Source organism: Schistocerca gregaria, chromosome 10 (genome assembly GCF_023897955.1).
Source record: "Schistocerca gregaria isolate iqSchGreg1 chromosome 10, iqSchGreg1.2, whole genome shotgun sequence".
In the NCBI taxonomy this organism is placed as follows: domain Eukaryota; kingdom Metazoa; phylum Arthropoda; class Insecta; order Orthoptera; family Acrididae; genus Schistocerca; species Schistocerca gregaria.
This window is the reverse complement of record NC_064929.1, coordinates 159,906,436-159,920,127: the sequence shown is the minus strand read 5'-3', so window position 1 is coordinate 159,920,127 and position 13,692 is coordinate 159,906,436. Positions and strand designations below refer to the sequence as shown.

Genomic DNA, 13,692 nt, shown 5'->3' with positions numbered 1-13,692 from the left:
CCATTGCTGCACGAGAGACATTCGCTAACGATATAGTGCTCAGATTGATGACGGCGATATGCATGTGGGCAGCATTTGGTTTACTGACGAAGCTTATTTTTACCTGGACGGCCTCGTCAATAAACAGAATTGGCGCATATGGGGAACCGAAAAGCCCCATGTTGCAGTCCCATCGTCCCTGAATCCTCAAAAAGTACTGGTCTGGGCCGCCATTTCTTCCAAAGGAATCATTGGCCCATTTTTCAGATCCGAAACGATTACTGCATCACGCTATCTGGACATTCTTCGTGAATTTGTGGCGGTACAAACTGCCTTAAACGACACTGCGAACACCTCGTGGTTTATGCAAGATGGTGCCCGGCCAAATCGCACGGCCGACGTCTTAATTTTCCTGAATGAATATTTCGATGATCGTATGATTGCTTTAGGCTATCCGAAACATACAGGAGGCGGCGTGGATTGGCCTCCCTATTCGCCAGACATGAACCCCTGTGACTTCTTTCTGTGGGGACACTTGAAAGACCAGGTGTACCGCCAGAATCCAGAAACAATTGAACAGCTGAAGCAGTACATCTCATCTGCATGTGAAGCCATTCCGCCAGACACGTTGTCAAACGTTTCGGGTAATTTCATTCAGAGACTACGCCATATTATTGCTATGCATGGTGGATATGTGGAAAATATCGTACTATAGAGTTTCCCAGACCGCAGCGCCATCTGTTGTTGACAGTTGTAACAACCGTAATTTCGAAAGTTTGTCTGCCTGAAAATGTACTGTTGTCCTAAGCATATTGCAACAAACGGTGTATTTCTATCGCTGCTCATTTAGTTTGTATTGCCGTTTCTAATATACCGTTCATTTTTGAAACACCCTGTATATATATTCTTCCAAAAATGAGCGTTTCCTCTTCTATGTACTGTTTGGTGGTTCAGAGGATTTCCCTACAGCGCCAGGCCAATCATGTCTAGTTGTGATAAACAGTAAAGAATTGTTGAAGAAAACAAAGCGGTGCATAACTATCTGGGCAACCCTCATAACAAGAAAGCATTAAGGAAAACAGGCAGATAGTGGTGTTTGCGGAAATCCTCTGAACACACTATTCGTTGGCTGTGTGACCTCTGCCACAAGCGTATTTCTAGACACTCTAGACGTACGTATTTACTGTAACATCGTGCTTGTGCAGTTGCTGTGTGACCTGCTAATGTTGACTACTCTGGACGCCAGCCAGTAGTCATATTAATGCTACTGAAGAGAGTATTTCCCTCCTGTGACATACCTATCCCTAGACCCTACTGACCGCTGTCCTTTGGACAGTCAGCAACCGCCTCTTCACGGATGTCCTTTCCTCCAGCCTGTGGTTCAGGTCCCGAGCACTGCGGCACGACATCGCCGATGTTGATGTGCTGTGATGTCAGCCAGGCCGCCATCGCAGCAACACTGCAGCTGGTGCAGTCCCATGGGTTACGTCCCAAGCGCAGAAGTTTCAGTGATGGCTCCCCGGCAAACAGCTCGGTTGGCAGTCTGTGGACAAGACACAAACACTGTAATTCTTACTAGTCTTCAGCTGTTACAGAACTTGCTCAATCCCGCTCATTCTGTTTTGTAAACAGGAACTGTTGATGATGCTGATTTTATGATTCTTGAGTTTCTCCCGGCGTATTTGATAATCAAAATGTCCACGGGTGTACTGCCGGTCTGTAGTGTCCAACGGGCAATTACGCCCCATTGTCAGCAACATCAGGGCACCTACATATTTGTTGGCCAAATACCTGACGGGAATATTAAGTCCTTATGTGGGTAAATGCCCTCATCACATCCGTAATTCCGTGGATTTTGTCAAACGCCTTGATAGCTTCAGGTTGGATGAGTCAGATATCACGGTGAGTTTTGACGTCGTTTCCTTGTTTACGAGGGTACCCGTGCGAGAGTCGCTAGAGTTGATTGGTCAGAGGTTTGACGAGAATACCACTGAACTTTTTAGGCATGTCTTGACTTCTAAGTATTTTCTTTTTAATGGAGAATACTACGAACAAACGGAGGGAGTCGCCATGCGTAGCCCACTCTCACCGGTGGTAGAGAATTTGTACATGGAGAACTTCGAGGAGGAAGCCCTGTCGTCATCCGAATGGAAACCCACTTGCTTTTTCCGTTACGTGGACGACACGTTCGTCATCTGGCCACATGGTATGGATAAACTCCTTGACTTCCTTACACATCTAAACTCCATACACCCCAACATCAAATTCACTATGGAGACTGAAACGGAGGGTAAATTACCTTTCCTTGACGTCGTGGTCAGGAGAAGGGCTGACGGCACCCTAGGTCATGGGGTGTGTCGAAAGACAACACACACTGATCTGTATTTGCACGCAGACAGCTGCCACCACCCTTCACAGAGGAATGGGGTACTTAAAACTCTAGTACATAGGGCGCGCACTATCTCTGACACAGAGAGTCTACCCCAGGAATTGGAACATCTGAGAACTTTGTTTCGAAAAAATGGGTACTCAGAGTGGCAGATCCAACGTGCTCTCCGCCCAACCACTGCAGCACAACCTGTTGAGATGGATGAAGTCACGAGGGAGGAGGTAGGCACTGCATTTATTCCATACACAGGCGCACTCTCGGGGAAAATCGCCCGCATTCTGAAGAAACACCGGGTCGGAACTGTGTTTTGTCCTCCGAATAAAACTCGTGCACTGGTGGGGAGCGCCAAAGATGATCTCGGTTTGAGGAAGGCCGGCGTGTACCAGATTCCGTGTCCATGTGGCAAGTCGTATATTGGTCAGACGATGCGTACCGTCGAAGATCGATGCCGTGAACACCAGAGGCACACTCGACTGATGTATCCGAGCAAGTCGGCGGTCGCTGAACATTGTTTGTCGGAAAATCACGCTATGGAGTATGACCGCACGAGGATTGTGGTACAGACGTCGAGATACTGGGACAGCGTTGTTAGAGAGGCCATCGAAATTCGCACCAATGACGAGCATCATGGAAACACTGAAAAGATCTGAAATGGTACACAGCTGAAGTTTCCTGGGTCAGTATTAACTGAGTAATTTAGTAATATATTACAGTAATGTACAAGCTCTACTGTATGTTTAAAGAATGGTGGAAACCTCTTGGGTAAAATATTCTGGATGTTTCACCAGTCACGGTTTATGATAAACCGTGACTGTGGCTATAATCTTAGCAACGCTTGGGAACCAGCGATTGGGTTAATCAAGAGTAAATCGAGCAAACGCATAGTTGTGACGACCACGGCGGACAGAGCCATCACATCGACGTCATCTCAGACGCCGTCGCAATCTGTTCCACCGCGCTACCGTGGCGCGGGGCGCGGACGGCGGAGAGAGCGCGCCACGGGCGGAGGGTATTTAAATCGGCCGCCGCCGCGACCGAACCCAGTTCCCCCTGAGCAGCCATAGCGTACGGATCTCCGTGCCGGCACGTTCACAGGAGCACAGTCAGTCAGTTCACCTGATGATGGCGACATGTTTGATCGCCGAAATATTGTGCCCGTTGGACACTACAGACCGGCAGTACACCCGTGGATATTTTGATTATGATGATTTTAGTTTGTGGGGCGCTCAACATTATGGTCATCAGCGTCCGTAAAACTTCGAAATCTTTCCATCTCCAGTCTCGGCACTCCCGAAAGATGACGAGATGATAAGAACAACACAAACAGGAACTGCAGGAGAATACGTTCTTGGTTGGGATATGTGTATAACTATTGTATCACTGGAATCGTGTAAAAGGCAGCAAAGAATCTCCTTTTGGAACGATGATTGGAGCTATGGCCTACGCAGGACGAAATCAGAGGAGCCATCCTCAATCACGAAACCTCGATCCAGCTGACTGACCACAGATATTTGTTTTTTGATAGGCAGGAGAGGCATAAATAATACTCTTTCGCATCTCAGACGTACAAAACAGGTTGAGCGTCAACTTGTCTGTGGGCCAATCAAACTATTGTCTGTGGTATTTTCTACAAATCGTGCTGATAAAATTCAAGAGTGCTCCACAAAATAGTATTAACAAGCGATTTTTAAAATATATACAAAGGTAGTCTGCACTGTTGGTCACACGTTCATTCCTCCATGGCAGAGCATCATGGAAACACTGAAAATATCTGAAATGGTACACAGCTGAAGTTTCCTGGGTCAGTATTAACTGAGTAATTTAGTAATATATTACAGTAATGTACAAGCTCTACTGTATGTTTAAAGAATGGTGGAAACCTCTTGGGTAAAATATTCTGGATGTTTCACCAACTGCGATATGGTCGCGTATATAATGATCCAATACTGTCAGTGTAGCCACTGCGACAAGGCAGTTGCCCACTCAATTTGCTGCATTTTTATATTTTCTCTTTTCGTCGATTAAATTCGTTTTGCCTGTGATAAGGACTTCTGCCAGGCCTTGTCTTTTTACTTATTTGATCCTCTGCTGTCTTCATTATTTCGTTTCCAAGCAACACATTCATCTTCTCTTGTATTTCTTTACCGTGTCAATCTTTGACTAATGCACCTTCTCAAGCTCCCGGCGCTGGTTCTTTCAACTTATCCATGTCCAGTCTCCTCAGGTTTCTAACTATTTTCGTATTCTTCAGTTGGAATCTACACTTACATCTAGACAGGTACCCTGTAAGCCACCATACGATGCGTGGAATGGGGTGCCCCGTACCACTATTTGTCATTTCCTTTCGTGATCCACACGCAAGTGGAGCGAGGAAAAATGACTGTTCAAATGGCTCTGAGCACTATACGAGTTAACTTCTGAGGTCATCAGTCGCCTAGAACCTAGAACTACTTAAACCTAACTAACCTAAGGACATCACACTCATCCATGCCAGAGGCAGGATTCGAATCTGCGACCGTAGCGGTCGCTCGGTTCCAGACGGTGGCGCCTAGAACCGCACCGCCACTCTTTCTCTTGCTCTTTTTACTATCGAATTCTAGGCCTCCGTCACAATTAAGTATTCCTCCTCCTTAACTACCTGAATAGTTTCTTTTATCTCGTCATATATTCTTTTAATCTCCTCACCATCTGTGGAGCTAGCTGTCTTATAATATTGTGCTACTGAGGTGTTGTTGGCTTCGTGTCGTGGCTACACTAAAGCGTTACTATGCTGTTCATAGTAACTTAGCTGCATTACCATTTTCTTATTTATTATAAGACCTACTCCTGCATTACCTCTATCTCATTTTGTATCTATAACCATGTACACAGCTGGCCGAAAGTCCTGCTCGTCCTGCCACCGAACTTCACTAATTCCCATTATATTTAACTTCAGACTGTTGATTCCACTTTTAAATTTTCTAACCTACGTAGCAGATTCACGTATCTAAAATTCCGTTGTCAGTTTTATTTTTTCTGATGACAAATCCTCCTGAGTAGTTCCCACTTGGAAATTCGAATGGGGGAGTATTTTACATCCAGAATAATGTGAAATGTTTTTTATTTCAGTCTTCGATCACAATATGGATTCTTTAGACGATGACCGGTTTCAGTCCGTAATGACCATCCTCAGATCTTTTTTACAACATGTCCTAAAGTGATAAGGCCATAATGGCATCGTCAAAACATATAAATATAATCAGCATAGCATCGTCAAACAGATGTCATGTAGATCTATGTGACGATGCTGCACGCAAGTGAATATGCAATAATACGATGCACTGCTAAAATAGATTAGAAGTGACAGGTCTCGAGATAAAACGAAATGTAGAAGGTAAAATTAATTTACAAAAATAAAATGTATGTGAGTGCACTTGATCCACCCTCGTTGTCATGTATAAAACTTGCGGTAATACATTATTCATCGGGTGCAGTGACAAAAATTTATTACACAGCTTTTTGAACAGCTCATAAAATACATCACGTAAGAGCTTCGAAAAATAAATAAAGATGAAAATAAAAAGTAGTAGCGCAAACGATTCTTCCATGTTACCAAATAATAATGTCGTAGGCAAGAAGTATTTTAAGCATACACACATTATGCGTACTCACATTTCTGTATGATACGAAGCTTACAACGGTTATTACTGGAATGTACTGTCTCTGATTACTGCGCGAGCAGTCTTGACTTATGAAAGTATTTTCGCGCCAACGGTCTTGGTTTACTTGTAAACAGTGCGCTAGGACATCGATTTGCAACGATTTACATCAATGATGTTAACAGTGGTATCGTTTGACGTAATTTCTTTCATTTCACCACGTACAGAGCTTTGCACTCGTCTGATGTTACTATATTTCTACAGTGAAAAGGCCTATTTTTTTTTTTTTTTTTGCGCTGACATGTATACATGTCGGGAAATTTAAAGGTCTGCGGTGAGCTGTACCGAAATGTAGGTGATGTATTATAACCACCTCTTTTGTGTTGTACAATTGTCAATATGACATATTTGTGTAGTTCTGTACACATTAGTACACTTTGTGTTTCATTTTAGGACTTTCTTTAATTTTTGTAGTATCACTTGAAAAGGGCTCACAAGGCCGAAACTGCAGTAGTGAAATAAACAACGAAAATGATGTCTTTTAAGAAATTCTACAACTCTGGGAACCTTGATCACGAGAAAGTAACTACTACTAAAATCCCCCATGCCTCACTTCTGTAGGAACCATCATGAGTTAAATAGAATAAATCCTGTGTTCACAGAGACATTTTAGCAGTTATCCTTGTCACAAAACATACTTGAAAGAAATGGTAGGACATCCTAGAACGTGCTACAACGGGAAGTAACCTCTGCCATGCCGTTAGTAATACTTAGTAACACACAACTGAAGATGGTGACACTAATGTAGTTGCGTCAGGTATCACACTAGTGCGTGGTCTCATAGAGGTTACACCATATATTTAGATGACTCTCCATCGAGCATCACACATTGCAGCTCAGACCAACAGGATTATTGACTGTCAAACTATGAACACCTAGCACACTTATAATATTGACTATACGTCATGTAGGACTGAAATGTCATCATGAGGATGGACATGTGGTCAATTCTAAAACTGAGAGAGTAGACTAGAAATAAAAAATAATTCATACCTGCTAAGACAGTTGCCTTCGAGTGAGACAACACTGAGCTCAGTATTCTTGGTGAAGAGTCTCCCTGGAAGGCTCTTGAGCTGATTGCGGTCCAAATACAGACTGTCCAAATGGGGGCAGTTGCTCAGCAGCTCCTCCGGTAGGTGTTGGAGGAGGTTCGCTTTCAGAACCAGGGTGTCCAGGGCAGGAGTTGGCTTGAAGACCAGCGAGGTCAGCTGGTTGTCGGACATGTACAGGTAGCGCAACCGCTGCAAACCGGTGATGGCGTCTGCCGAGAGGGTGTTGATGGCGTTCCCATTCAGATGCAGCATGATGAGCCGGGGGGTGTTCTGGAACAACCCTGGTTCCAAGGACTCCTGCCTGTTGTGGTTCAGGCTCAGTATCTGAGAAAGGACGACTGTACAGTCTAAGCTTGACAATTGCTGGGACAACATTATATACGTGACAGTGCGTTCTAGGTATTAGGAGTGGGTAGTTCACCATTTACTTTAGACAGATAGATGGTCACCCACAGTATGGAATTAAACGTTTACAGACATCTGCTGCTCTTAGCTGGAAAGAAGGTACGTAAGTGATTACAACATGGTACAATCGTTGTAGATGGCTTTGGTATTAAGACTGTTGTCATCAGACTAGTTGCGATGATAGTTGCCTATCACCAGTTGTTCTATAACAACAACTCAATAAAAAAACTAATTTCAGAGACAACCAATTTTCTGAGTGACAGTAATTTCCCACACCATGTGTCATTCGTTACACAAAATAAACAAATAATTTTGATTCCTGCTACTCAGTTTCAGTGGGCAGTGCAGCCATTATCTGTTTTAGTAAACTGTTAAAACTCAATCCTTTATTTCTGTAACTACACTTCTTTACTCAGTGACAATCCCAGGAGAGAAAAGTATGTAAGGAATAATCCACTGAAGAGAACTACGACATTTTTTCGTTTTACCTACTGCTGAGTGCAAATATTTTCACGTCTTGTTCGCCGGCCGGAGTGGCCGAGCGGTTCTAGGCGCTATAGTCCGGAACCACGCGACCGCTACGGTCGCAGGTTCGAATCCTGCCTAGGGCATGGATGTGTGTGATGTCCTTAGGTTAGTTAGGTTTAAGTAGTTCTACGTTCTAGGGGACTGATGACCTCAGATGTTAAGTCCCAATGGTGCTCAGAACCAACTGAACCATTTGTTGTGGTGGATACAGGTAGTCGTTCATCATAAAAGCCCCGATATTCTGGTCGTATATATTGCTGAAGTTCTCTTACGTCATCTACCTTATTCTCATTTACTCTGATATAGCACTGTGGATAAGCAGGAGAACATGGCAGCACTGAATGGCTGACTGTAGAATTTAACAGTTTAAAATCATGAACAAGCAGTTCACGAAAGAATTACTTCCCTATGACACGATCGTTCTCTTATTGAAAGTCCATAAAGTCACTTACATGGATCGTTGCTTTTTCATCTTCTCCACTCCACTTCCCATATACAGCGAATAGATCCTGTCTGGTGTGAGAATCTCTCTCTTTGTAACACACGTGTCCAGAAAGAATGCTTGAGAAGTAGTAATGGTAGTTTTTAGAACTTCAACAACAGTGCTGTTTTTGCGTGAATGGGACACCCACCAGGAAATTTGTGTACGTACTTCAGTGGAATATGATTTCTCACTATTAATGTCGCCTGGACTTCTTTTAGCCTCACCCCGCACGATATACATAAAATTTTGCCGTTTTGCCCCCTATGTTGTGAATGTCTACATTAATGGTGAGCTGACTGCGTAGAAGATCTTCTGTGCTGATATCTTACGCTTACGTCGAGAAACGGCAGCTCTCCATGAGAAGTGACGTTTTCCCTCTAAAATGTAATTTCGCATCCTGTCTGTGGATCAGAGATGTATAGTAGACGTGTTCCTTCAACATAAGACTGTAGGTATCGTCTCCATAATCACTAAAACCACAAATATTGCCTCAGAAAGTGGAGACGTGCTGTTTCTCCAGTAGGCTATTCAATTGTACACACTGCAAAATTCCGTTTACAGGTTGTCAAGGGCCAACAAAATTTAGATATTCAATATTTCTTACAGCTGATGACAGATTTTAAAAATTTTAAATTATTGATATAATCTACTCATTTTCATGTATAATCTTACGTTAAAAGCTTCATACAATAAGGCCAGTATTAAGTGTGAATATACTTTCAGGTGGTGTAACTCTTGACGCACAAATTACCAACTGTGTCTAAGTTTTGGGAAACACAAAAGTTTCAGAATACTTTGCATTTAATTTCAGACCTTTTGAAAACTTTCTCTTGCTGTCACCCGAGCAAGATGATGAAAGGGAAATATACATCACTTAAGATATTTTCGCTGTCAATGCTGCAGAACTTCGGCCTGAGCCATGACGTTTTCATTTATTACTCCTTTACTACTAACTCTATGTGAAACACGTTTTGCAAACTTTCACTGTAGTAATCCCATCATATTTTTTCCAAAAGCTACAACCACTGATATTGTTACGCGACTGCCACGTATTACTTGGAGATTTCGTTTCAGGTTTGTTACCATTATTGCATGGGATGCTACTTTCGCTGCCAGTGATAAATTGTTCAATTTCTCGCAAATATGGAGTGAGGCTGGGTACTCGGTAAATAAACATTGTGTCTGCAGAAGGCTTTCATGGTGCCTCAAAAGCAAGGAATGACAGTCATCTCGGTGGCGACCAGTCTCGCAGAAGTGATGCTCTTTCCTGTACTGTTATTTTAATCAGTTCCTCAAACTAACGCCCTTCCCAAATGAACGATGCCGATCGATGCCACAGCATTCCCCTGTCTACGTTCGAGCTCTAAATTAGACTTTCTGTATGCACATCAAAAACTGAAGCCACCTGCCGCTACTCTGGTGTGAGAAAGTACGCTGCTTTCTCTCGTAAAATTACGTACTGTACTATGAAAGGATCGCCCCCACCACAAGACTTGGTTTGGGGGATGCTAATCAATAGGGAGGGACTGGTAAAAATCAGTACCAACCCCATGAACTGTTTGTTTTTGTGGCCGTCCTCCGCAGCAAAGCCAGAAGAATTTCTATTGTAAATAAATTTCTTGCAACAATATATTTTATTTCTTACGTTTCTCCTTCTTCACTTTAAGGCATCATCAGTGGGATCTACACTAAAGAGCCAAAGAACCTGGTACACCTGCCTAATATCGTGTAGGGCCTCCGCGAGCACGCAGAAGCGCCGCAACACGACGTGGCATGGACCCGACTAATGTCTGAAGTAGTGCTGGAGGGAACTGACACCATGAATCCTGAAGGCCTGTCCATAAATCCGTAAGAGCACAGGAGGTCGGAGATCTCTTCTGAACAGCACGTTCCAAGGCATCCCGGATATGCTCAATAATGTTCATGTCTGGGGAGTTTTATGGTCAGCGGAAGTGTGTAAACTCAGAAGAGTGTTCCTGGAGCCACTCTGTAACAAACCTGGATGTGTGGGTTCGCACTGTCGTGCTGAAATTGCGCAAGTCTGTCGTAATGCACAGCAGACACCAATGGTGGCAGGTGATCAGACAGGTCGCTTACGTACGGTCACGCAGAGTGGCCGCGCGGTTTGAGGCGCCGTGTCACGGATTGCTCGGTCCCTCCAGCCGGAGGTTCGAGTCCTCCCTTGGACATAGGTTTGGGTGTTGCTCTTAACATGAGTTAGTTTAAGTAGTCTGCAAGTATGGGGACCGGTGACCTCGCACACATTCGAACATTTTTTTCTTACGTATGTGTCACCTGTCGGTGTCGTATCTGGACGTATATCAGGGGTCTCATATCACTCCAACTGCAGACACCCCACACCAGCTTGAACAATGCCCTGCTGACGTGCAGGGTCCATAGATTCATGATGTTGTCTTCGTACCTGTAAACGTCCATCCACTCGATACAATTTGAAACGAGACTCGTCCGACCAGGCAACATGTTTCCAGTCATCAACAGTCCAATGTCAGCATCGACGGGCTCAGGCGAGGCGTATAACTTTATGTTGTGCGGTCGTCAAGGGTACAAGAGTGGGCCTTCGGCTCTGAAAGTCCATATCGATTATGTTTCGTTGAATGGTTCGCACGCTGACACTTATTAATGGCCCAGTATTGAAAACTGCAGCAATTCTCGGAAGGGTTGCACTTCTGTCACGCTGAACGATTCTCTTCATTCGTCGTTGGTCCCGTTCTTGCACGATCTTTTACCAGCCGCAGCGATGTCGGAGATTTGATGTTTTACTGGAGTCCTGATATTCATGGTACACTTGTGAAATGGCCGTACGGAAAATCCCCTCTTCTTTGCAACCTGCGACATACTGTGTTCCATCGCTCGCGCACCGACTATGGCATCACGTTCAAATTCCGCTAAATCTTAATAACCTGCCACTGAGGCAGCAGTAACCGATCTGAAAACTGCGCCAGACACGTGTTGTCTTAAATAAGCGTTGTCGACAGTTGCGCCGTATTCTGCCTGTTTGCATATCTCTGCATTTGAATACGCATACCTGTGCCAATTTCTTTCGATGCTTCAGTGAAGTTTAAGTTTACATAGCCCCAATGGTGAGTGTCTGCATGATGTTACATTTACCTCCGAACTGGTTTCTGGGACTTTCGCTTGCTTTGACATGCAGCGTTATAGAACTGAAGCATCAGTGACGTGGGAACATTAGATCAGTCTTGAGGGCAGTCTTATACAATGTAACTGGTTTAGACGACCGTTCGTGATAAGCAAACGATACATTATCATATTCCAGTCAGCCACGAATATTCAGTTTTCAATGTATGTGAGTGTTATATCATAATGTCCATGTTACCTGTGCTCATTAAAATCTAATATTCAATGGGACATAACATTCTAGGGCTTATGCTGGCCTATCCTTCAAACACCTCCTCTGGTTGGTAAAAAAAAAAGGTTGAAATGGTTCTTAACACTATGGGACTTAACTGCTGAGGTCATAAGTCCCTTGAATTTAGAGCTACTTAAACCTAACTAACCTAAGGACATCACACACATCCACGCCCGAGGCAGGATTCGCACTTGCGACCGTAGCGGTCGCGCGTTTCCAGGCTGTAGCGCCTAGAACCGCTTGGCCACCCCGCTCGGTGGCTTGGTACAACCCGTGGGAGATCTTCAGCTGATAGAGTTCGGAAATAATATGAGGAAACACTGAAAGTTTTCGTGAATCATTGAGATGCTTTCCAGAAATTTATTAAGGCGATAAGAAGATGACAAGGATAATAGAATGTAATCGAATTAAATCAGGTGGTGCTGAGGGAATTAGATAAGTAAATGAGACACTTCAAGTAGTTAATGACGCTTGCTATTTGAAGACCAAAATAACTGATGATGGACGAAGTAAAGACGGTATAAAATGTAGACCGGCAATGGCAAGGAAAGCATACCTCATGAAGAGAAATTTGTTAACATCGAGTATAGATTTAAGTGTCAGCAAGTCTTTTCTGAAAGTATTTGCATGAATTGTAGCTATGTATCGACGTGAAACATGGGCGATTAATAATTTACATAATAATAGAATAGAAGCTTTAGAAATGTGGTGCTACAGAAGAATTCTGAAGATTAGGTGGGTAGATCACGTAACTAAAGATGAGGCACTGAACAGAATTTGGGAGAAGAGGAATTTGTCACACAGCTTGAGTGGAAGAATGGATCGATTGGTAGGACACGTTCTGAGGCATCAAGGGATCGCAAATTTAGTATTGGAGGGAAGCATGGAGGATAAAAATCTTAGAGGAAGACCAAGAGATGAAAAAACTAAGCAGATTCAGAAGGAAGTAGGCTGCAGTAGTCACTCGGAGATGAAGAAGCTTGCACAGGATAGAGTATCATGGAGAGCTGAATCAAACCAATCTCTGGACTCATGACAACAATAACAACAAGGATTTGTAACATGATTTGGCATAAGTTTCCAGTAACCGTGAAAGAGAAGCAGGTCTATTTTGATGAAACCTGTCTGATTGCAAAGAAGTAATCCTAGATTGAAAGATGGTCACTTCCAATTAGTCCGCAACATACATTCCCTTAGCAGTGAGAAGTCTCCTTTATTTTGTGTCCGAGTAGTACACTTGAATGACTACATTTGTAGATTGAAGTCTGAGCTGTCATTCGTGATGATTGATGGATACTGAATCCTAAAATTAAACATAAATAAAATTAGAAATTCTTACCATAAGATCAGTAGTAGTTGCAAATATGTCCTTTGGAAGAAATGTCAGGTTGTTAAAGCTGAGATTGATTTCAATCAGTGACACAGTTCTGGCGAAGATTGTTGGGGGCAGGGATGTGAGTTGATTTTGTGAAGCATGGAAATATATGAGTGGCACCGCATCATCCAGTGTTCCCTCCTCTAGAGTTGTCAGGTTGTTCCGAGAAAGAATTAAGTTGTGGAGATTCGAAGCGTTCCTGAACGCCCCAGCCGAGATGGTCCTTATGCCGTTGTTGGTGAGGTCTATGTAACCCACTTTTGGGTTGTGGGAGAACAGACCATCGGATAAGTGGGTCAAGTCGTTGTTGGCGAGTCGCAGGTTGCTAAGCTCAATGTTGTGTCTGAACGTTCCAGGCCGCATCTCCTGGAGACTGGCGGCGATCTCCACACTA

The 13,692-nt window shown here is 43.6% G+C and overlaps 1 protein-coding gene across 1 annotated transcript; it reads right to left on the bottom strand.

Moving 5' to 3' along the window:
• Positions 1 to 1,290: 1,290 nt before the first annotated feature.
• Positions 1,291 to 13,661, bottom strand: LOC126293223 (leucine-rich repeat-containing protein 15-like). Its single transcript, XM_049986345.1, has 3 exons — positions 13,263 to 13,661; positions 7,060 to 7,442; positions 1,291 to 1,522 (listed from the first exon to the last, which is right to left on the bottom strand). The coding sequence occupies exons 1-3, from the start codon at positions 13,659 to 13,661 to the stop codon at positions 1,291 to 1,293; spliced, it is 1,014 nt and encodes a 337-aa protein (XP_049842302.1).
• Between the last annotated feature and the right edge of the window lie 31 nt (positions 13,662 to 13,692).